The following is a 26353-nucleotide window of genomic DNA, read 5'->3' on the forward strand; positions in this document are numbered from 1 at the left end:
GCCTCTGCCTTCGGCTCAGGTCATGATCTCAGGGTCCTGGGATCGAGTCCCTCATCGGGCTCTCTGCTCAGCAGGGAGCCTGCTTCCCCCTCTCTCTCCGCCTGCCTCTCTGCCTACTTGTGATCTCTGTCTGTCAAATAAATAAATAAAATCTTTAAAAAAAAAAGCTTAATAAGTAGTAAAGGGCATTTAAAGATGACTTGATAAGGGGAAAAATAGTCATATGAATTATAAAGCAAAAATAATAAAATAGGGAGAAAAGTACTGCCCTAGAGTGTTTGGTATCCTCAGTAAATCTGGCCAAAGTCCACATGAGAAAGAAATGGTAATAACTATGTCTATGAAGGTTTTTTTTTAAGATTTTATTTTATTTTCATTTGAGAGAGAGCATGTGAAGGGAGAAGGTCAGAGGGAGAAGCTGATTCTCTGTGGAGTTGGGAGCCTAAAGCCGGGACTCAATCCCGGAACTCCAGGATCTTGACCTGAGCTGAAGGCAGTCACCCAACCAACTGAGTCACCCAGGCACCCTGTCTATGAAGTTTTTAAACTTCAGTTTGGTGCACATGGTTGAAAAATAGGTCTGGACAATCTTTTATGCTCAAGTAGATTCTTACCATGCTGCAAGACTGCATCATCCATAAGGGGAAATAGACACCCAGCACATACTTGTGCCATACTTGCAATGGGAACCAAGAGCTGGAGAAGAAACAAGGAAGCTTCGTCTCATTTGAAGGTTGAGGTGATGATATTTGAATTAAACCTTTTGCGATAAATGGTAGCTGTCCTCTCAGTGGAGAGAAAGCAGCATGAGTAAAGGCCTGGGAGGGCAGAAAATGCATTCTGGTCATGTTAGAGTATTGATGTTGAGGGACTGCAGCTCTTGGTTGGGGGAGGCTGGAAAGGGTGATGGGATGAAATCCTTGAAGGCCTCAGTAGGGCAGGAACTTGAGAAAACAGCCTGGCAATTATGTACGGGACAAATTGAAAAGAGAAAGTAGAGGAAAGAAGACCAATTTCTTACCTGAAATATTTCAGGTAAGAAATACTGAACCCTGAACTCAGGTGGTGCTGGCATAGCTCATAATGGACCCATTTGAGAGATTTTATAATTTTACAATGTTTTCTGGCCGGGGCAGAAAGTACAGAGAGAGGATAGAGACAAAGATGAATTTGAAATTTTCGTTTGAGTAATCCAAAGTAGGATGGTAGTGTTAAATGAGATAAAACCACAGAGAGAGAACCAGCTAAACTGAAGAATTTTTAATCGCAATTGGGAGGGCATCTACTGTGTTCATCTTCCCAGAACACCGGACCATTCCCACTTTCAACTTCCTGCTGGCTCTGGTCTTGTCTCTTATGTTGGGGTTACAGATCTCACCACCACTACTACTTCTTGCCCCTATGAAGCAAATCTCTAGGAGAAGGTCTCTAAACAAGCTCAGCCAATCTGATTGCTTACTAATAATTTTTTTTTTAATGTGAGCCAGTCTTCTTTGGTGAGGAGTTAGCCTGGATGCTTCCAGAACTATGTGGTGAGGATGGCTGAGAGTATAAAGCTCACACACAGGGAGAAAACAAGATGAGAAATGGAGAGTGCAATTCCTGGTGAACATTCGAGTCCTTAGTTTCCCATTTTGCCTAAATTAGATGGGGTGGTTTCTGTCCCATGAAATACAATGAGCCTTAATTGACGGAATAGCATCATCATGAATACCAGTAACACCCAGTGGGCCTTTCTGTGCTATATATAGGTCTACAGCTCTACCCACCCTTATTTACATATTTTACCTCATTTGATGCTCACACAAATCCTAATAGGCAGATATTATTATATTATTATGTTTTCTATTTACCTTTACTCCCATTTCACAAAGAAGGCTGAGACAGATTGAATGACCTGTTCAGGGTCACAAAACTAAGAAATGCAGGGCCAAAACTGAAACCACACTCCTAAGTACTAATGCTGTCGCAATCGGTGCAGTTGTCAGTAAGATATTTTTATTTAGTTTTATAAAGATTTTATTTATTTATTTATTTATTTATTTGAGAGAGAGAGAGCATGAGCTGGGGAATGAGCAGAGGGAGACAGAGAGAATCTCAAGCAGCCTCCATGTTCAGCATAGAGCCCGACACAGGCTCCATCTCACCATCCTGAGATCATGACCTGAGCTGAAATCAATAGTTGAATGATGAACCAACTGAGCCACACAGGTGCCCCAGTAAGATGTTTTTAAACTCATTTGTTAAGACTCATCACAGATCACATGTATACATTCTTAATAATATTCTCATCTGTTCCACCTCATGAATTACTGGTTGGCCTAAATAACATTTTGTTATTCTTGCCCAGTAGGAATTATTATCAAATAACACTTGAAGCTGAAAAAGAGAATCATTCACTGTCTGCTGTCAAGCTAGGTCAGAATAGGCACAGAGTTTGGGGACACAGAAAGTATAAGTAGCAAGTGGCATCAGGCTAGGAATGACCCACTGCTTTATAGCTTCTCCAGAGAAAGAGACATCAGGAACCCTCACCTAGAATTTCCATCTTCCATCTCTCTCTGACCCTCCATTGGCATAGATAATGGAGTACCATGGATTCTTCACTGGTCATGACTTAACCACATAGTTGAATTTGCCTGTTTCCCGTAGATGTTTTGCTGACAATGAAATATCTAGCAGGACGAGAGTTAATATATCTGTAAGAAGAAAAAGCAATACAATTATTTTTCAAAAGCAGTGTGTTCAACGTATTTTTCCTACAATGCTGTATCTCTTTTTGCTACTGATGCAAATTTGCTATCTACTAGCAACTCAGTAAATGCAAGGGAAAGAGCATCAACAATCTTGTTTGTTAGGTTTCCAGCTGAATCATCTGTAGGGCAGAATGTTGTAAATCTTGGATAAAAATGAAATAGGGGGAGAGACATAGGGTCCTTTTGGTAGATTTCCATGCTCTCTGTCACCACCTTAATCATTATCACAGTATGATGTAGTGATTAAGAGCATGGCCCCTGGACCTAACTCCAAAGCCTGGTCCTGCCACTACTAATCATGTGACATTGGTGAGTTACTTAACCCCTCTTGTGCCTCAATCTCCTCACCTGCAACATGAGGATTACACTAGTAGCTAACTCATAGAGTGCTTAGAAGGGTTAAATGGGTTAACATTCAAAAATCATTTAGAACTATGTCTGCCTTCCTATGCTCCCTCAATAAATACTGGTGAATATTATAGAATAGTAGAAGTATGATTTGCTGTGTCCGCACAAGGATTATGCTATCTCCTGCTGCCCTCGCTGACTTATCAGATCAGAGACAAATCTCTTAGCATCCTGCCTTGTAAACTGTAGATGGTATTTATTAATCTAGCTTGCTGATGAAAATTCCAATGGAATAGTAAAGAGATAATGGTTTATTGGCCCTTATTATTGTACTGCAAATGATTTAACTATACATTTTTCCTAAATTTAATTAAACATATTCATTTTCCCTATGAGCTTATATTAGCTTACAGCACAGTGACTGTTTATTATGTTCATTTTATATGTTTATAATATCACAGATATTACCAAAATAAACATTTTCCTCTTAAAATATTATGTAAATAATCATTAATATTTGTTACAAGTTACAAAACCAAAATTACTTTTTAATTGTTTATTTTAATAGATTACATGGAAATAGAGAAGTGCTATCCAGGCAATCATTAGAATCTTCAGAATAGGTTTTGAAAGTGCAAGAAAGACCACCAAATTAGGAGTCAGACATTCTGGGTTCTGGCTGCGGTTTTGTCACAAGCTCTTTGGTCTTGGACAAGTTGTTAAATCTCATTCATTTTACTTGACAACATTGTTACAAGATGCCACTGTTATAATCCTGACTGACAATAAGACAGGTGATCCCGAAAGGAGCCAGAGTGTGGGGCCCAGCCTGCATGGTGACATTGTCAGGCAGCATGTTGGCACAGAGGTGGGAGAAAGGGCCAGATAAGAGTGCTGTCTTTGAAATCAGTTGGCTTGGGTTCAAGTCCTTTCTTGATCACTTACCACTTGATAACCTTGGCATCTTGGCTTTATTTCTATGCGCCTCAGGTTTCTCACCTTTAAAGAGAGATAAGAATAATAATAATGCCTGAGTGTTGGGAAAATTAAGTTAGTTAATGTGTAGAACAATCTGTGATACATTCATCCACCAAAAGTTTTGGAGCGCCATTGCCAGGCCCTGTTTTAGATGCTTGGAATATACCAAAAGCAGAACAAAGATCTTTGTCCTCATGGAATGTCCCTTCCATTGGAGAAAGACAATGAAGATGAAATGTAATGAACAAGTGAGTTAGATAATATGTCAGACACTAATAAGTACTACAGAGAAAAGAAAATGTAGAAGGGAATAATTTGGAAGTGCCACAAGTGGTGGGTAGAAGACATTTTCAACAGGTGATCAGAGAAGACCTCCGTGAGAAGTTGAATTTGAGGAAAGACTTCAGGCAGATGAGAGAGATGATGGAATTACATTCCAGGTAGAGGTAAGAGGTCAAGGCCAAAGCTCTGAGGCACCAAGCCTAAACCTGGAGGCTTGGGGCCAGTGAGGCTGAGGAGAAGCAAAAGGGGAGCAAAGGCATAGGAACCAAATTCAGAGAGATTAGGGATGGGGTTGTGAAAGGACTTACAAAACAAGGTGGGTTTTTTCTGTGTCATAAAGGGGTCAACGGAAGGCAGAGGAATGACATAATGAATACTCAGTATTCATGATTATTAGCTATGATAATTAGTCCATGTGATGAAAAAAACAGCAGCTGGTAATAGATAAAAGGTGTAACCAGGCAAGCATGAGGTTAACATCTAGAATGTCAGACATTGGGCTGCAGTGGGTACCCCCGTAGGTCAGTAGAGAACAGCTTCTGGGAATGGCGCCAGAAGGTTGTAAGCTGCAAGTGAAGATCTAGGTCAGCCACAGTCATGCTCAGGGTTATCCAGCAGCAGGTAGATCACAGTGCTCAAAAACAAAACAAGAAGGATCTAAAGTCCAATAAACCCAGTTCAGATCTTTTCTTCTTCCCCAACCCTAGGACTGTGTGTACTAGAGCAAGTTACCCAACCTCTCTGCACTTAAGTTTATCTCATTTGTATGATGGGAATATTAGTGTTTACCTCAAAGGGCTCTGTGCGCATTAAATATAAACTACTATGAATATAAACTACTTCACACATGTAGCTTTTGCTCCATAAATGGTAGTGACTGCGTTCACAAGTGACAAGCACCAAACCAAGACAAGACTGAGAGGACTGGCACTCCTGATGAGAGCAGGCTGAGGCAACAAGGTAGGTCTCCAAGCTTGCAGTAAGTAGGGACCCAACCAGCTCCCAAGACAGATGTAGGCAGGAAGAACGAGATGGGGATGCAGCTCCAGGGGCAGGGGCACATGCTGGGAGTTTGGTGTCAAGGCATATGGAAAGAGCCCAGTTCCCTTAATAGAGTTTAAAACAGAATATGATCTGCGGCAGACTGATGTGATGCCAGGTTTCTGCCCTGGCAGGTTAGGGACAGGGATGGCCCCAGGGACTGTGGCAGGTCAGAATTGCTAATGGGATGGCAGGGCTCAGGAAGCGGAACGACTGGCAAGTCATTACAGAAATGATCTCTACAGTTGCTTCTGGTCTCTATAATTCTCCATTTCTAAGTATTGATAAATAATTTGAAAACGCCAAATATAATGGTAATTTTCTAGTTTATCATATAAAACTTAAAGCTTACTCTAAGAATGCTAGCAGCAATTTGTTTTGCTATTTTATTTTCAGCTCATATGTTCTTTCAGAGCTGATCAAAGGCATTGGTTGCAAAGTGTAAAATAAATCATGCTTCTAAATAAACCACTAAAGAGTGTTAAATTGATTTAAGTGATTTTAGGAATATTAATATTTAAAACATCTCTGTCCCAAGCCTCTTTATGACTACCTATAGCAATAATAACTACCATTTCATTCTACCATTCTTCATCTTACAATATTACATAGTAAACTGTGTAAAAAAAAAACATTATTTTTTAGCACTGGAATAGAAGTGTAGGATTTCTGCTATTTATTTATGTTTAAATATCTTGAATTTTATTCAGTCGATAAAAGTATACTCGATTAATGCATTTGCTATACTCTTTGCCTAGGTTGAGGTGAATAGAGTGCAGTGTTTGTTTTTTATTATTAAAGAAACTTTGCCTTCCACTCCCGTTCCGTTATAGTAAATTTGATTTTAAGCAGCACGTATTTCAGGATTAGCCCCAGGTTTGAGAAATTTTCTAGCTTCGGAATTTTGCATCTCTAGCTTATCGGAAAATATTGTTAAAACTGCATACATGATTTTCATAGATTTTTTTTAATACATAGGGGAAAGAAGGTATTTGCAGTGTTAAATGGAATATCAGTGAATGTCCCCCCCGTAGGAGGGAGGGTCCGGGCACCAAAGCATCCCGTGCACGCGCTTTGGTGTTAGAGTCACCTAGGCTGTGCGGCTGACAGCCCACTCTGTGAGTGAAGACACAGTGGTGATAAAAGCAACCAGACATCTGGATCACAGTGCACACATTCAAAGGCATTTCTGAACTGTTCGCACATTTGTACTCACCCGGGTCCCCAGCCTTGCCCAGGGGCTCGCTCATCATTTTCTTCTCTGACTCTTCCTGTCTTCATCTTTTTTTTTTTTTTTTTTTTTTTTTGGTACTTCAGCAACCTCCCTTTTCCTTTCCAAGTCACCTCCATCTGCTTATGTGTCAGCGTGGCCCTCCTGCCACACGGCTGGCTGAGGAATCCGGGAGCCCTCCCCGCCTCTGCACAGCGCTGCCGCGTGCCTGTCACTGCTCAGCGCTCCGTGCCACACTGGCTTGTTTTGTCAATAACCATTTATTTGTTGCTGGAATAGTAGCAGCCATTACATCTGACCCCCCTGTTTCATCAATTATGGATAGATTATTGGATGTGAACATCTGCAAAAGCTTGCTGTTGAACTCACCTCCTGGCTGGGATTAGATAAAGTACTAAACTGTTGTTTATTGTCAGGCCAAAACTCTACTGGGAAGGCAGGGAATTCCAAGAGTGGCAGAGACCCATCAGAAGTACCCAAAATCATTTCGTATTGCCACTGTTTCCCCTAAGATTCCAGCCATTTATTATTTACACTTATTACTAGTTGTTATAACCTACTTGATAAAAGCTCTTGGCAGGCATCGCATTTCCAGTCATGGCCGCATCTGTCAGAATGGAAATGACTCATAAATTGTTTTCTTGCCTCTTCCATCACAGGGAAAGGGTAATAGATGAAGCTTCCTCTGTATGTGAGCATTCAGAGGAAGACTTTCCTACCATGTTTTATTTCAAAGAAACGTGTTCACCCAGCTTGATCTGAAAGTATTACATCGTGGATCTAAATTAGGGTTTACCGAGTTTACCAGAATAATGGCCTGTGGTGGAAAGGATATCAGATTGTACAGAGAGAATATGCTGAAAATGTTTTTAAAGGCTTTCATGGATTTCTGAGAAGGGGGAAGCAGAAGGAAATTTTATTGAATCCTGCCTTCAATGAGGGAGAAATCTAGTAAGAGGGATTACGAATAGATGATGGCCGTACCTCGGGGGGGAAAAACAAATCTCCTGGCGGGAATTGGTTCATGCAGAATTACAGAAATTTTCACAGTATTAGTGTTTATTAAAACCTCCTAGGTAATATAGAACACTAATAGAGAACACACTCTTTCCTGTGGAGCCAGAAACCGTCACGCTCGAAGTGGTCAGATGGAAGAAGGTTCGGGGGAAGCCGGAGAACTTGGTTTGTCAGTGAGCTATGACTTTTCCCTGCTTACCTAGCTGTCTTAGCCTGTTACCTGTGAAGATAGAGACCGTATTTGTCTGTCCTCAGTCTAGATTAAAAGAAAGAGAAGGAAATGTTTTATCCTCCCTCCACAGATAGGAAGAATTATTTCCTCACGATACCATGACTAACCTAACAACTTCAGCCTTGGATCTGCTTGTCCTCACAGAGTGCAACGGGCTTGTAAAGGGGAAACTTAGTCATCTAGGAATATGATGGCACGAAACAAGCACATGTTCAGTAGGGGCTTCTTATGTCACTTGGAAAAGTCATTTAAGTTCTCCTTTAGGAATTTGGCCTCTTTGCTGATACTTGAATGCTTGGACTGGCTGTTAACTGAAAAATTTCCCATACTTTCCATTTACCATATTTTTTTTCCTTTATTGAATGAGATACAATGCAAAACATATATAATGTAATAGAATACAATTGACAATAAACTATGATTTATGTTACATTCAATTCAATATTTACTTATGTAAAAGCTTATTTTTCTTTAGGCCAATCATATATCTTGTATTATCAGTATAATAATAATAATTCTTATTGTAACGGGATTCTATAATACAACAGCTTGGTATATCCCCCCTCATATTTCTGCAGGTACTTCACTACCAGTATCTCCCAGGGGTGCTACCGTATTCATTCAACAATATTCAGCATTAACATAAAACCAGGAGCTAGGGTATAAGGGAGAGCAAAAACAGATACATCGCCTGCCCTCATGGCACTTACGATCTAATTGGAGAGAGACCAATACTGATAAATACTGTAGATAAATACGATGCTGTGGTGAGTTCTGGAATACCACCAGGAAGTGGTGTGTGCGTGTACAGGGACTCAAAGAGTCAGGCGTGAAAAAAGAAATAGCAATGCAGGCAGACGCTTGTGAGTGTGGACAGCACAGGGCTCATTCCTGAGAGTGAAAGGTCTCTATGGCTGGAGAGAGGTTCCCAGGGCCCCCTACATTCCAGCAAGACATACATGTTGACGTCTCTGCACTGGGAAAGTGAGTGACAATATATGTTTGGTCAAATTAAATTTGACTGGCACTTCATTGGATTCGGTTTGCCACCACCATCTTTAGTCTCCATAAATAACAGACAACTGAAATTACTGGTAATGTTATCATAGGTATAATGGAATCATTTGTCACAATCACTTTTCATCCTCATAGAAACATAACCAAGTGGAGCTTGAGAATTTCCTAGTTTAAAAAAATACACAAACTTTTCTTCATTCAGAATCTTTTCTGGAACTGAAATCTCTAATCATTTTATATGATCTGTCTTTGGTGGCCCGCTGCCATGGGAAGTATCATCCTATACTATCTTTCACTGGCAAACTTGGAGGGGGAAAAGCCTTGAAGTTATGTATTTGCCTCTTTAGCTCTAGAGAGCCCTCTGTCTCTCAGTACTTCTGTTTTATTCTTTGGGTACAAGAAAGGGATTCATTCAGATTACCTCAAGTAACGGAAATACTTGTAGAGATTCCTGTGGTAATGAGAGGAATCCTATCCCATGAGTACCCAGGATCAGGAGATGGTTGGGTCTCGTGAACTGAAAGATTCCTGGGAACTGGAGGATCCCTAGAATACAAGGGGCTGAGTTTTCTTATTATCCCCCCAGCAGCAGCAGTCAGTTGGATGCACTCTATTGACATAAGTCGATCACTTTCTCCATGTTCTTTTATCCTCATTTCTGCCATTACCAACTGCTCAATGGGTCTGAATTACCTAAGAGAGCGTGACAGAACTTATGTAACTAATGAATCATTGAACACTACATCAAAAGCTAATGATGTACTACACAGTGGCTAACTGAACATAAAAAAAAAAAAGAACTGACTAATCACTATAGTCGTCCACCAAATAGAACTTTGTATGTCAGGCCATGACATAGAATCTATTCTATATATATATATATATATATGTATATATATATATAATATTTTATATTATATAATATAAATAATATTTAATGGTATATTATATGTTATTATATTTTATTATATAAAAATGATATCATATACATATACATATAAAATATATAATCTATATATACTATAAGTATATATATATAACTATATAGTTTCATAGATTACTGGACTGCCTTTGGTCAAGAACCTTCTAGCAAAATGTAAAACAAAGTCTTCAGTGGATTTTCCTAGCAAGAACTTAAGGGCAGGGAAAATTTCTTTTTAAGGAGCTGCGAAGTATAACTCACACCATGATTGGCTTGTACAGGATAAGTATTTTTATGCTTTCTGAATTATAGTATAGAAAATAATTGAGAATTAGAACTGAAATTCTTCATAAATTTGTCTCCTTAACATACTACAAACCTATAATGACCGATTTAGAAATGGCAGTTTTGAGCAATATGTTCCAATTTACTATTCAGAAAACTTTTATTTTTAGCTGCAAGTGAAATTCTATCTCATTATTTTGGGTCTTGAGAGTCCCCTGTATATTGGACATCTAGAGAGACAGTTTTAAGGTGAAAGAAGATTCTTGGAATTTTTTTTTTTAAGATTTATTTCTATCTTTGTAAAAGCTTTTTTGAAAATACAATATAAACTCCTAGTGTGTGAGAAATTAACAATTCTAATTCAGTTTACATCATTTAAGGATAACCTTAAATTTTCATCAAATTCTTAAAAATTTTAGGTGGTACAAAAAAATTTGCTATTTTTGAAGAGAACTTATCATTGCACTTATAGTAGTTGCTAATAAATATGAACCAAAGGTATTATAGATTCAGCTCTCCTGAATCTTCAGTGTAGGGACATTCTTTAAAAAGCAATTCAGGGGCGCCTGGGTGGCTCAGTGGGTTAAGCCGCTGCCTTCGGCTCAGGTCATGATCCCAGGGTCCTGGGATCGAGCCCCGCATCGGGCTCTCTGCTCAGCAGGGAGCCTGCTTCCTCCTCTCTCTCTGCCTGCCTCTCTGCCTGCTTGTCATCTCTGTCAAATAAATAAATAAAATCTTTAAAAAAAAAAAAAAGCAATTCATTAAGAGTATGTGTGATTCTTCAAATAAGGGGGAAGCATGAAGATAACATTTTTAAAAAAAAATAACTTTCCAATTGCATGAAAGGACTCATCTTTTTGTTTCTTTTAAAAAATTTTAAAAATAGGTTTATCAGGGACTTTAAAGCCAATGATAAATTATTGAAACAATCAGAGCCTATCTTAAATTACTAAATGTATCAATGTAGAGTTCTGAACTCCAACTAATATTTTTGGAAGGGAGAGTTTTAGATCCTTTGGTCCTACCCCATTATCTTCCAGACTTGGATACTGAAGCTCAAGGTGACCAAGTGACCCGTCAAAATCATACCTTGCGCTAATGGCAGAAGAGAATCTAGAGCTCATACCTTTTCACATTCAATCCTTTCTGTACTAGACCACGTAACCTTCATGCTATGTGTTGGGCAACACAATAAACAGTGTGGAATAGTCACTCCAAATGATGAGTAATGCATTTCAGGAAGAGAGAGTTCCTGAAAGAGAGTTCAGGTGATCAACATAAATAGGCTACACTGCTCCTAACTTAAGTATATAGTTTCAGCGGAATGTGAAGTATTTAACTACTTTTGTGTGTTACAGTTTACAGAGCTGCATAATGTGCTGGTCCTCAGTGTTCATTCAATATAACATATTTGTAGAAAAGGATTACTGTATTTGCTACACGTTGAGTACAATGACTTTGCAAAAAAAATGTGTAAGTGATGGGCTGACAGTTCTGTTTACTCCATTTTTACCATCTTCTGCCATCTCCGCTTGCTGACTCCTGTAAAGTACTCTGAATGTTGTTGTGGTCCAGTCTGGTCCTCAGCCTGTTACTGCAGTGCTTGTCAGAAATCATTAGCCACTGATTTCTTTGACTAATGTTGCAGTTGATTGTCTGAATCATGTTCAGACACTGTAAATGAGGCAGAAACATCCTTTCTGCTCACCAACTGTGAAATGGCTAAAGGGGGTTAGATTGCCAGAAATCAGAATAAATGTATTTCCGATAAGACTTGACATTGATTTCAAGCTCAAGATGGCAGACTTGATTTTTTTTATTTCTGTATTTCTTATTGCACAAGAGTGAATCTGTATCATTGCCTTTTTCTCCTCGAAGTAATGCATGATATTCAGCACTGTGCCAAACTTTTGTTATGAAATGGCACAATTTGGGGTTTGTGTAGGAGAGGTATAACAGCTAGCTGTACTATCTTTTTATGGTGGGCAAGGAAGAAGAGGTAAAACATACACCCTAGGTAATAGACCATAACTTATAAACAAACCTGATGGATGCCTCTTTATGGTTTCAGGGACATTTTTTGGTCCAGATGGGTTTATTTAAACTCTTCTAGAACTCAGACAAAACTAAAAATGAAACATTCAAATGGCTATACAGTTGGGGTACATTCTCACTCATTTCAGAATCTCCTGGATGACTTCGTATGTTAGGAGGCTTTGAGGAGGGAAGACAGCTATCTTTCAGTATTAGAAGGACTCTTACATGGATGAGGGATGAACTCATCTTGTGTTGTCCCACTAAACACAGCCATGGCGAACAGTAGAAGTTACCAGTTTTGCTTAACTTAACCATTAATTCTCACGTAATTCTTCAGTGGTAGAACAGTTGGCTCCACAAGATGTTGTTTCCAATCATGAAAATGTTTGAGGTAAAGGCTAAACCAGGATTGCTTCACATCAACACTATTTATGTTTTGGGCTCAATAATTCTTTGTTATGAGGAACTACCATGTGCATTGTAGGGTATCTAGCAGCATCCTTGGTTCCTACTCACTAAATGATAGTAGCAACCCTCCCAATTTTGATGACCTCAAATATCTCCAGACATTACCAAATATCCCCTAGGGGACAAAATCACCCCATTTGAGAACCACTTAGATAAAATAAGTACACAGGAAAATTAAGCAGTTGCTTTATTCAAATCTTTAGTAGGTATTATTAATACCTCATCTTATTGGAACTTTATAACATATCTTCAAGGTAGACTTTATTCATTTCCATTTTATACCTGAGGAAATATGCTCAGAGAGAGAAAGTCACTTGACACATGTCACTCAGCTCAGTAGTAGACCTGTGTGACTTGAAAGCCTATGCTATTTGAAGAAAATGTGAACACCCAGAGGGAAATTTGATTAATTATCCCATAAGACTCCTCTAAAGCCTGGTCTATGCCCTCAGAGGAGAAGTCCCTACTGATTTCAAATATTGAATTAACTAAGGAAGAGAGCAGTGGGGGAGGGTGGTAAGTGAAGGAGGAATGTCTACAGAAAAAAATACCAAAAGTATGAAGTAAAAGTAGAATTATAGTTCTTTGAAATTTTTGCAAAATTACAAAATTTCCATCCCAAATGGGCTAGACATTAGAACTTATTTTATGTGCTGGTTTCCCTGATTGTTTCTCTGCAGAAACAATGTCAGATGGGGTCACCAGCCAGAGCAGGAAGGCCTGTTTAAACTTCTTTTCACTGATCTGTCTTAGTTAGAGTTGTGCATGCTTGGTGCTATGCCAGAGGGAAAAAGAAGAGTATTTCCTTTCATTTCCCTAGACACAGGAACAACTCTGCATTAAATCTTTTGAGGGGCACCTGGTTGGTTAAGCATCTGACTCTTGATCTCAGCTCAGTTCTTGATTTCAGGGTCTCTGGGAGTGGAGCCTACTTAAAAAGGTTTTTGTTTTTGTTTTCGTTTTTTAACTTGGATAATGGGAAACAAGGCAGGCAGTGCCCCACCTTGGGCACGGCATATTTTAACCAAACACGATGAGCTGCCTAGAAATTAGACAAAAACTACGAATAAAATAATCCTGCAAGACTACATTTACAAGCATGAAATAAAAAATGAAAGTGAATAAAGAAATAAAAAATTACAAGCATGAATAAAGAATGCAAGTGAATAACCCACCTCACTTTCAGAATAATAGTCACAGTCCTTCCTTGTAACCAAATAGGTAAATTGCAACTTGAAAGTTTGTCACTCCATACCATCAATTAAAACTGTGATTAAAAACTAATGATGTAGGGTCCCTGGGTGGCTCAGTGGGTTAAGCTTCTGCCTTCACTCAGGTCATGATCTCAGGGTACTGGGATCAAACCCCACATCAGGCTCTTTGCTCAGCAGGGAGCCTACTTTTCCCTTCTCTCTATGCCTGTCTCTCTGCCTATCTATGATCTCTGTCTGTCAAATAAATAAATAAAATATTTTTTTAAAAAACTAATGATGTACTATACGGTGACATAACATAATAATAAATAAATCTCTTTTAAAATTTAACAAATAAAACTGTGATTACTTAGTACATGTTACTAGACAAAACATTCTGTGGGTGAATCTTAAAGCAGACTTTCTGTTGGGCATTGTTTTTTCTGTGTACTCTGGTAAAACTTCTTTCTCACTGTGGCCCTCCTCACTTCCCCAAACCTTCATTAAAGCTGCCCACCTCACCACTGACCCAATCCTGTCATTCCTTTAGATTGAGTTTCTCTTCCTATAGGAAGCCTTTCCCAGATCTTCATTGTTCCTACACTATTTGAACTTCACTCATGTATACATTTAATTACAAGTTTTCTCCCCATCCTCTAGATGCCGTGTAGATGGCATGGGGGCAGGGATTTTGTATTGTTTGCTGTTGTATGTCTAGCACCCAGAGCATGGCTTGGCCAGTAGAAGACACTCAGTCTTTGTTTAATGAATTAATGCCTTTGGACTAGATTTTTAGCCCTTTATACAGACTTACAGCACTATATAATATCAGTGTCTGTAAGTCTTATTGCATTAGTAAGGCCTTTAAGAGGGGGGATATATCTATATTACATATGCAGATATGTAATATACACTGTGTACCTAAAATATATATATATATAGTTTTATCTTTCAATCACATCCAATGATCTGATAGAATGACCTAGAAGAGTACTTTGCATTATATGTTTATTTATTATAAATAGAGGTTAAGCATTATGAAGAAAGCAAAAGTGATAAGGTGCTACCTTTGAGGTATCAGTGACTAACAAGTCCCTGATGTTCACATCATCAACTGCACGTCTCCCCTCCTCCCTTTTATTATTCTCTTCCATACCACTTTGATAAGGAGATTGTGGAAAATTGTGTGAAGCTTCTAGAAAACCTGAGGCATACAAGTAGATCCAAAGAGGTTATAAAAACACAAGTACCTGCTTCAATGATCATATCATAAGGCCGAGTTTTACCAGAAGGCTGGCTGTTTTTGTTGTTGTTGTTTTATAATCAAATTATCCCGCACACACACTCTGAATTGTTTCATTTCACTTTGCTAGGCTGCATAAAACTCTACCCAGAAGAAGGGGTTTGGGGCTAGCAAGCTTCCTTTTTAAAATGTAACTTCTGGTGTTACCAAGGTGGCTCAGGCAGTTAAGCGTCCAACTCTCGGTTTCAGCTCAGGTGGTGATCTCCAGATTGTGAGATCAGGCCACACTGCAGACTCTGTGCTCAGCAGGGAGTCTGCTTGAGATTCTCTCCCTCTGCCCCTCTCCCTGCTTGCTCTCTCTGTCTCTCTGTCTCTCTCTCTCAAAATAAATAAATCTAAAAAAAAAAAAAACCTACAACTTCTGTCAGAGTTAGTAATCTTTGGGTTATTCATACTTAAATAGGAAGTACATTATTCAGCTACTGTCCTTCTATGTGTCACTCAGCTGAAGAAATTCCCCTAGTAAAATGCAAACACACAGGGTGAGGGAGGTGGACCAGAAGGGAACAGGGCAGACGCCATGGTATTTCAGAATGTTTTCTAAGGCAGACCTTTCACCCAAGGAAGAAAGAAAAAGCATATTTTTCCCCATCTCTCTTCTTTCTCTTCCAAGCAACAAACATAACTACAAATGAAAGGTAACATGAGGGATTGTTACAGTGAGAGAACTCTTCTATGTCTTGACTGTGGAGGTGGTGGTTACAGGAATAGATACATGTGATACAACCTCATAAAATTAACACCCACGTGCACACACACAAGCATGTGTAAAACTCGTGAAATGGGAATGAAGTAGGTGGATTGTATCAACATCAGTCTCCTGGTTGTGCTTGGCAGGACGTTACATGGGTGAGGGATACATGCGAGTGGTCTGTATCATTTCTTACAATTGCATGTGAATCTACCATAATGTTAAAGTACATAAAGGTTTTAAAAACAAATTGGCCAGGGGACAGTGTTTTCTTATAAAAGCTGGCTGGCAGAGGGGTGAGAAGATAATTCCACATGATCTGGAAAAGTTAGGCCAGGAATGATTGTCATCATAGTGGTTTAAAGCAGATTTCAGCTGTGAAAACAAGTATAACAGCCATTATTGTTGGAATTTTTTTTCTGTGTTAATGTTGTCTACAGTAAGGGGATTGTAAGGACAGATGTATCCTCATCACTGGAAGTCCTCAGCATGTGTAGATAGAAAACAATTGGATGTTTGAAATCAATAGACGTAATAATGACTTCTTATGTATCTGCCCTTAAAGGTGCCAAAGCTCACCCACAGAATTTATTCTTATAATCTTCTGGAAGGACAAGGCTAGTCTTCTCTCTTTCTCTCTCTTTCTCTCTCTTTCTCTTTCTCTCTCTCTGTCTCCCTCTCCCTCTCTTTTTCTCCAAACCACCCCTCCCATCACTTTGTTGACAGGTGACAATCTTGACTTAAATCCAATGCTCCCTTGAAGGGTACTGCAACAAAAGAAATTAATGATCCTTAAAATTTTATTTTACAGCAAACAATTCTTTGAAGAATTTGTCACATATTGCCAGCATTATTCTTTTGCACATTCTCATTTTTTATGCTACATATTCTACTAGTTTTGTTTTTAGGTGACCAGAAGAAATTATATCATTTTAAGAACTTGGATTTTATTTGAAAATGCCTTTTCAGGTAATCAGTTTTATGGGAAGATAAAGACCATAGCCTTTAAAACTTCAGTTTTCAAAGCTTCATCTCCATTATTCACTGAAATTATTGGAGAAATTTGAGTAGCCATGTAGCAGTCAATTTTTATTAGGAATATGAACTGATTTTTCCAACTGTGATAAGCTTGTCATCATGCACCGGTTGGTGTTTATTGAAATTTACCTAGTACTGTGCTTAATTGGTGGTGTCTTTTGTCTTTTGACAAAGGTTATGAAGTTCATTGTCAATACAGTTTAAAGATACATAATGAATTTCTAATTCATCAAATAGTTGGCACCTGAGAGTCTTTATCCTCTCCTCTTATCTTTGATTTATGATGATAGAATTTAACATTCCAGACCCTGGATTTGTTTTTATAACATATGCTTGTCTGGGGCTATTCAGTCAAGTATAGTGGATCCCTCAGATCTGCACTGTATTTTCTCACTTGAAGTATTCTTTGTAAAAAAGATTCCACTATTTGTCTGATCATTCAAATTGATTACTGTTTGTTCATTTGTAAATTATACCCTGCCTACTTTAATTAAAAAGCAGGTAAGTTAGCTTACCATAAGAGCAAAATAAAACATCTTTATTTTCTACCCAATTAGTAATATCAAGTTGTTTTTCCACTTTTATGAGTTTTCCCCTTGTATTTTAATCACTTCCTTTCTACTCCTCTTAGATTAGACTAGAGGATTCCCCAATCTGCTGAATTTTGCCTCGTATTCTCCTTGTGATTCTCCTGTGTGTGTGTGTACGCTCTCCCACTCAAGCTCACGCTCCTGAGGAGCAGAGGTCCTGTCTGATTGAGATGAGCTTCTCGGTGGCACTTTGTAGGTCTTCAGTTTGGATTTCATGTCATTCATTGTTTCTCTACTGGGCCAGTAATGAACTAAATTCTTCCTACTGCCTATATAGTTCCTATTTTTAGGTAAAACGTGTAAGCTGACATATGAACTCTCTCAAGCTGCAAATTAAGATGTGTTGCCTTTCCTTTGAGGAGGAAAATCCCTACGAGGAGCTGTTCACTAATGACTGGTTCACAGACTCCCAAACAGTCTGGTCCAGTGGCTCATGTAGCTTACGTAGCGCTCTATATCATCTTCTGGTGTCCTCACAACTCCTCTCAGAAGCAGGTTTTCTTTTTCAATTCTGAGGAAGTCTTCTCCAAGAGCATTCCTGGACCAAATGTGTGAAATAACTAGGACTTGAATCCAAATCTTCTTACTCTGAGTTTAGTGTTCATTCCAGTAGACCATGTCTGCCTCCGGGAGGAGGCTTCTGTGGAGTCAAGCCTGAGGCCAAAACCAAAAGCCCAGACTGAGTTCGTTTTTGCCCTTGCTCCTTCGGATACTTGTGTGGGATAGGAGTTATCAGCCCTGAAGTATTTACCTGTAATTTCTTGGGTACCTGCCCTCCTATCCATAGGGTGAAGAGTCATACCCCTAAGATAATGGGTGCCTATAGATACTTCCTATACTGCTTCAAGTAGCCAGGGACGTGGGAGAGTATGCGGGATAAGTATAGTATAAGCCCTGGGGAATCCTGCCTTCGGTCATCGCTAATTCACATAATGCATCAACCCAAACCTCTGTACCACAAGACTGTAAATGCCTTCAGGGCTGCAAGCATGTTCCCTTCTATTTAAGATTTCTTAGGGTCTAACATAGCACCTGGTACACAGTAACAGTATTTGCTGAGTAAACAAATTGTTTTTGGCAGGAAACATAATAATATTCAATCTTAAAGTTTTAGAATGTCATATAAAGATGTGTGAACCAAAAAAGACACTAGATGGTCTCTTTCTAAATATTTTGATATTTGGATTCAATAAGGTCTCCTATAAATTCACAAAACTCATGAATTCTGCCCCTTCACTCGGAAAGGTCTATGTCAAGTTATATCAGATTTAATGTAGGTGTTGTCAATTATGCAAGACGAAGTGAAGAGGGTATTCTCAGTTTTTATACAAGGCATATTAAGAGGCTTAAAAATAAGAATCAAAATTTTGAACTTTGTGGGTTTAACAGGAATTAAAAGCCTGGGTCAATATGTATCAGTAAGTTTTGATACCAGCATTCCAACAAGCACTTATAAACCACACACACACACACAAAATTTATTGGGTACACGGGCACCTAGGTGGCTCAGTGGGTTAAGCCTCTGCCTTCGGCTCAGGTCATGATCTCAGGGTCCTGGGACTGAGCCCCATCAGGCTCTCTGCTCAGCAGGGAGCCTGCTTCCTCCTCTCTCCCTGCCTGCCTCTCTGCCTACTTGCGACCTCTGTCTGTCAAATAAATAAATAAATAAATAAAATCTTTAAAGAAAAAAAAAATTAAGGTATCATGATGGCCTCATTGAAATTATTTCCAAACATGAACCCTAAGAAAGTCAAATCAAATATCAAGAGTGCCTCTAATACTTAAATCTTCAAAGCTGCCTAATTCAGGCAGTAGCACACAGTGCATATTCACGTCCTCCCTCAGCCTGACTCTCTCTCCAAATGCTGTCAAATGACTTTCACTAATTCTGTCTTAGAAAATGTGCAAAAAGGATTTCCATAGAGGTCTTTGGAGATTTCCTGTGTCCTCATGTGTGTAATAGGTTGGGTCAAGTAACAATGAAGGAAGAAGAAAGAATAGAAATTTTCTTTTACATATTTTCCTCCTCCTGGCCACTGAAAGAGAAAAAGAAGAAAAAGGGAAATTATGCCATAAAGATGGTGTCCGTGTTGAATTAAATTAAGATCATATGTTTGGCGGTGGCAGCCATAATCTTTTGATTATTGAAGAGATTGTTGGTAATGAAGTACATTTTTAAGAAATATTTTTAGTGTATACCAAATACACGCACAAACTGTGAGATATGCATCTAATAAAATGATAGATTTAGAAATTGCCTAGCACCTAAATTCACGCTTTTCAAAACAGCTATTTATAGAAAGAAAAGTGATATGTAAGCTACCCCAGTAGAATATTATAATCTGCCTTCTATTACCTTAGATAATAGTACCATATTTTAAAATAATGTTGTAAACCATTCAATTATTTATTCACACCTAAGTTCTATAAATTGGAAGATTTGGGATTGTGCAAGAAAAGAATTATTTTTACAAAAGTAAGACCTCACTGTCATGGCTTAAAGACATTGCTGTGAAACAAGTTATGCTATAGATAAAAATAAACCAAACCAACATGAATTTTTAATAAAAAAATATTTTATGGAGACATTAAAAACAACTATTAATTTTCAGCTTTTCTGTTATGAAATGAAACATCAGTGTATCTGGCCGTGCTGTATATTTAATATGTATTTCTTTTCCTGATAGGTCCTTAACACTTGCAGTAAAATCTCCACAGACCTGGATGATGATCTCAGCCTGGGGAGAGCCTATGAAGCAATAGCCAAGGTCCTGCAGAGGTAAGTTAGCACATCCTTGTCTTGCTGTCACTGTGAATTCACTCAGCTGTGAAAGACTTAAATTGTTTGAGGTCTGTCGCTTTCCATTACTGCCTGCTTAAATTTTAAGCAGTGCCCTTCTTAAGTGACCCTTTCATCGTAAGTTATTTTAAACCAATGTGGCATTTTAAAATATGCACCTAAACTCTTCTTTGTCTGTGCCTCCTTTGTACTGTTTTATTTTTGATTTTCTGTAAGTTTAGTGAGAACCTCGAATGAAAGGGAAAAATCAGGTCACATCTCATAGGTTAAAAAAGCAGAGAGCACAGAAATATATAGTACGCTTCAGTAACTGTAGCTCACCGTAACCTTTCCGGATCTCTTCTTGGAGGAAAGTTTTCATTTATGCTTCAGTCTTGCTTCTTCCATGAAGACATCCTTCCTTTGAGTGTACGTATCTGGATAAACAACTGAATGCGAGAACGGTATCCCCTCTATTTCATTTAAAACAGAAAATTTAATAAAAATATAGCTGAACAACAGATTTTTCCATGGAAAACATATTTACCCTTTACTCGTATTGTGAACATTGTGTATTCCATTTAATTATTGCATTGTGTTGCAACGTTATTTAATTCAAGGTAGAATAAGAAAAGTCATCAAAATTAAGGCCTTGGTTTTGTATGTTATCTTATACTGAAGATACGGCTTTTTAATAATGGTTGTGTGCTGGTAGTAGTAGTAGTTAGTAGTGATAAGAAGAAGAAAAAGGACAGATAAAGAGTGTGTCAAATTCTAATTCCTGTATTTCAACTTGTAAACACATACAAAGAAGTGTTTTAAAAGATAAAATAGTAAAAAAATAAAAAAGATAAAATTGTTATTTAAAAGGCATTTAAAAGATTAAATGCCTAGTGAACTGAAAGTACATCATCATTATATAATTACCATTGCCAATATAATAATCATTAATAAATAAATAATTAAATATCAAAATACCCATACCAACAAAATGAAAGGTCCCTACAAAACACCAAATAAAAGACAATGCTGTCATCGCTAGAAGTGGTTAGGGACACAGATATATCTATAAGGAAAGTAAGAGTATTTACCCCAGGAAGGCAGGATTAGCCATGGGCAAAGCAAGCGACGGATGAGTGTTGTGGTTCTTCCAAGTGGAGATTGGTAACAAACCTCTGGAAAAATCAACCCAGCTATCCCTTAAACTTTTACTTTCCATGTAACAACTGGAAGGAAGCAGATGTTTGAACACAAAGGAGAGATTTAGAAGTTTTCAATTTAATGTCTATTTGGAACACCCCAACTCTGTGCCCTTTGGTGCAGTTCATTTTGATTTCTAAATTACTTGACTCTGTTGTTAACATGGCTCAGAATCAGTAGAAAATGGTTGGAGTATTTGCCTTGCTTTGTAGTAGCAGACCTGGCCTAAGCCTGTACAGTTAAATAAATGCATCCCTTAACATGTTTACAAAATAATTTTTACAAAATGACATGTGTTCCAGGATAACTAAAGAGAAAACTCCAGGGGAAAATATTTTTTACAAACATATCTTGAGTACTTACTGTGTCATAAGGGTTGGAATGCCACTTTGGTTACTGATAGTTTTTATTTTTTAAATGTCTGGATGCATGAGATTATCTTGAGATTATCTTAAAATAATTCTCACCTGTTAAAGACAAGTGTCTCTCTTGGAATATTTTAATCTCCACTCAAGGATCGGAATTCCTGGCTTATGTGATAAAAGCTGAGAGAGTGGAACAATTATCTGCTAAATCTTGGCAACAATAACAGACAGGCAATTAATTTAATGTTTTTATTTGGCTGCTGAAGTGTTATTTGGGGCTTAGGTGTGGCAAAGGATACAGCTATATTTGATATATCATAAAGAAGGATGAGTTTTTGGCAGAAATGGGAACAATTCTATTCCAGCAGTCTAGTAACCTGTCTTGGGGCAAACATGTAATAAATAGGCAGGAAGATTGACCCCCCCCACACCTCATTTTTATACCCAATGAAACAAATTGCCCTTATAAGAATTTCCATCTACTAAGTACCAGATGAAGCCATCAATGATTTGTATGGTAGACCTGGGTTCTTAGTTTTATAATGTTATGTAATACACAAGGGAGTACAGGAGATGCTTCTTCTGGGGCCATAGGGAACAAGTATCCCAGAGACACTGCAAGCTTTCCAGTGCAAATCTACCATTTTGCAGCATGGTTACTGGTTATGGGGTAGCATCCAGGGGACTGTAAGCCGCAGCATACTCTTTTACCATTTGTGCAAAATAACTCAAGAGACAGATGTTTCAAAAACAAATGCTCTCTTCAGGTAGACAACACACCCTAGCTATCTAAGAAGACTTAATCAATCAAGTCCACTGATTACTAAAATTGCATTGATACAAATTTTGTGGTCATTTAAAAAAGATTTAACTTTGTAAGGGCTTGGTGTTCCTTAATTCGTGCGCGTGCGCACACACACACACACACACACACACACCCCTTTCAAAGTCCTAAACTGCCCTCAGATTAGCAGCAACATTCAAGAAATGAAGCACAACCAAAATAGAGGAAATTATGGGAGAGGCAGCAGAGAAATAAATCAAGCCGCACATGAAGCTAAGCTTTACATCTTCTCTAAATCTCTTTTTCCTAACCTGTGCAATTGGACAAGTTTCACTAATGGTAGCCCTATCTCTATAAATATATTTTATCTCTTTAAAGAAAATGGAAGAGGATAGCCATGTCTAGCATAAGTGTGTGTCTAAGGCTATCAGCTGAGCATGCATGAAAGGTGAATAATCTCTAAGGCTAGAAGCTTCTAAAATGGTTATAAGAATTTATACTAAGCCTTCAATTGAAAAACAGACCATATTCCCTCAAGACTAAGGACTTGGTAATACAGAGTTGTCCATTTGGTAATGCTGGACCCAGCCATCCATTAGAGTTATTGATGAAGCTTTTAATAGTGAACAGTGTTTGTTATTTTTGCCATTGTTCTGAATAATATTAATTGCACAAGGGGTTAAGGAGCGTAACAGAAAATAAGCATTACAATATCTTTCCCCGCCCCACTTGGAATACTGGTGAAGAAAAGGGGGGTCGATAGTCTCAAATGATAAAAATTGCCTATGACACAGCTATAAAAGCCAGAATTATGGTCCATAAGACAAAAAGAGTGAGTTGAGAAATTACCAAATAAATATTATTATTAACACAGACAGACAATTTTAGTAAATACAGAGAGCAAAATTCCTCAGTTTTCTTTACGGCTTTTTTTTTTTTTTTTGCCTCATTTACTGAAATAACTCATTTTACTGAAATGCTGAGACTCTGTGAATAATTACGATGACTTTTGAAAAGAATCTAGGTGGAAAAAAATCACAAAAATGAGAATTGGTCAAGACACACTGGTCACAACTAGCCTATCTCTGGGTTTATTCCATACTCGTTGTAAATTTTCTTGCAAACTCAGGTTAAATTATTCCCCAGAAAACTTTCCACAGTGGAGATCTTTCAATCAATCAGTACAAAGTTTCAAGTGTGAAAATTACCTTTCTGTTATAGCTGAAAATTAATTTCTTTTTGCTTGAGAGAAATGACATGCCCTAGTAATTTTCATATATTCTTTAAAATGGAATACCCGGGCTTTGATGCGAAATTTCCTAAAAATGACACCCCAAAAATACATCAAAACATTTCTATTAATTCATGAAATTAAGAATAGCTTTTTACATTTTCTCCTGTCACTGATTCCATTTGCCTTATTACTTTCATCTGTGGCCCACAAACTTGGTGGCACAATCAACAATCCCCTTAGTGGCTGTTTCATCTCTGCTCTATTTGATTTCTTCTCTCTGAGTAAATGATTAAGTTTTCATGCATTGGTTCAACCAAAATCTATGTTCACTCAACCACATCCTTTATTGATTACTTCTACTGCAAACAGTAGGCCAAGTGTGATATACATAATTGGACAGTTGTCAGGGGATGTGGGTGTTAACAGTCCTGTTTTCCCAGTTGGAAACTGGAATCACCTTGATACACAAATATTCTGCACTGTTTCATTCTCATCCTTTGGACCGAGGAGTCCTGTTCCTCAGAATATATGTTTTTAACTCTCTAAGGTCTGGTTGAATGAATTTAATGATTATACCATATAATATGCTGTTCAAGTTGCACCTGTGCACTGCATATAGAAAACTGGAATTAATATTTGTCTAACATTTTAACCTTGTCCTTTAACTTAGACAAATAATCTGTGGCTCTTCTACAAGGAAATATTTGATTCTTTCCCTTCCAAAGAGAGATTCGCTTCTAATTCTGTTGCCAACTTTGAAATTTAGAAATCCTTTAAGTAACATGTGATATGTACATCTCATATGCTGTAGTAACAATTTTTGTTGGCTGTAGAACTAAACCTTCATTGAGTGGAGTATATACTTTGTACTAGAAAGACTTTTTCTCTAGCATTATTTTTAGAGCAAGTTCCAAGTAATTTAAGATATTTATTTGGAAATCTATTACTACTTTGGGAGAAAAACAATGGGACTCACCCACCAATAGTTTTGTTTATACTGTTTTGCATTTCTTGCTCACTGAACTCAGTTTTTTGTTTGTGTATGTTGTAATTTAACAATCCTCATCAGGCCAAACATAATCCAAAATGTACTTCCATCAAAAAAACATTAGCTTTTAGGAACATGAACATAAATAACCTTCAGTGAGTCCATTTTAACTAAATAAAAATAATAATTTTTCCCTGAGGTTTAAAAGTGATATGCAAAGAATACTCTCCTTTATTTTTTCTTTTATCAACTTTTTTTTATTGAATATTACAGTCCAAGAAAGAGCTTGGAGAGTTCACATCAATTTGATAAAACATTTTTAGTCCTAGAAACACAAGTTTGCTCAAAATTCTAAATAGTGTGCTATTATATTTATTAATAATTTTATAATCTCCAGCTCTCTCAATACCATTTTAGTTGTCCCACAAAACAAGTATTTAAATTTGTAAGTGCACCTCTCATGGTACTTTACTCCATGTCTGCATTTGAAATATTCCTCATAGTTTTTCTGGAGAATTGAGCTATGCCTAAATGCGGAAGAAAATTATTCATGATTTTGTTATGAAAAAATGAGAAGAGAATCATAAACAGCAATATTCACAACTTCAGGAATGTGAAACTCCATTGTACTTCTGAAACACAGAGTATTCTTTTACCAATAAGAAAAGAAAAAAAGAATGCATCCAATAGTACCGGGCACTCAGGTAAACAGAAAGTGTTAGTTCTTTAACCCTGTTTCCCTAAAAGCCAGGGTCTTTACATGCCATCTGCCTTGCAGAGTGTATGTTCACATTATGGCATTTCACTCATTGCACAATGGAAGATTTTCAAAAAGTAACTTAGCGGGTTGCCTGGGCAGTTCAGTTGGTTAAGCCTCCAACTCTTGATTTCAGCTCAAGTCGTGATCTCAGGGTCCCGGGACTGAGCCCCACCTCAGGCTCTGCACTCAGCAGGGAGCCTGCTTGTCTCCTTCTCCCTCTGCCCCACGCGCCACATGTCCTTGCTCTCTCTCACAAATAAACTAAATAAATCTTTAATGCAATCTAACTTATTTTTGCAAGCATACTTAGCTTATCTATGAAAATGAATAGTATTCTCATCAACTCTTGGGAAGTTATGCAAGTTGATACCTCTAATCCTGACACAACCTATTTAAAATTATACTCTTTTGAAATGATTTCTGAGCTTGTGGCATATGCTTTTGATATGTTTATCAAAATGTATACGTGTATACACACACACACACACACACACAGATACTCAAAAGAGCAGCACAGCATTGTCTCTGGAAAGAGCCAAAAGAATTTAGAGGCACACTGAGAAAATGCAGTAAATAATCCCTATGGGTAACCTCATTTTTGAAACAAAGTTCAGTAAATTTCTTATGAATACTTTACACTACTATACTATGCAGGAATTTCCTAAAGAGGAATTCCAAAATTGCCGTTAGCCTCATCATTAGATGACATCACCTAAAGGAAATTATCTTCCTTTCCATGCTTTGTATGTCTGGACAACTAGAAATATGGATATGAAGCACAGGGGGGAAAATTGGGGCCAGAAATATGGATTTG

The 26353-nt window shown here is 37.8% G+C and overlaps 1 protein-coding gene across 5 annotated transcripts in view; it reads left to right on the forward strand.

Moving 5' to 3' along the window:
* Nucleotides 1-26353, forward strand: part of TTC29 (tetratricopeptide repeat domain 29) — a 235842-nt gene that overhangs the window by 109210 nt on the left and 100279 nt on the right. For all 5 annotated transcript variants that reach the window (XM_082727578.1, XM_082727579.1, XM_082727581.1 and 2 more), the window contains one exon: nt 20117-20208. In XM_082727578.1, coding sequence (XP_082583704.1) covers nt 20117-20208 — 92 coding nt within the window. The remainder of the gene's footprint in view (nt 1-20116; nt 20209-26353) is intronic.

Source organism: Mustela nivalis (genome assembly GCF_964662115.1).
Source record: "Mustela nivalis genome assembly, chromosome: 4".
NCBI lineage: Eukaryota > Metazoa > Chordata > Mammalia > Carnivora > Mustelidae > Mustela > Mustela nivalis.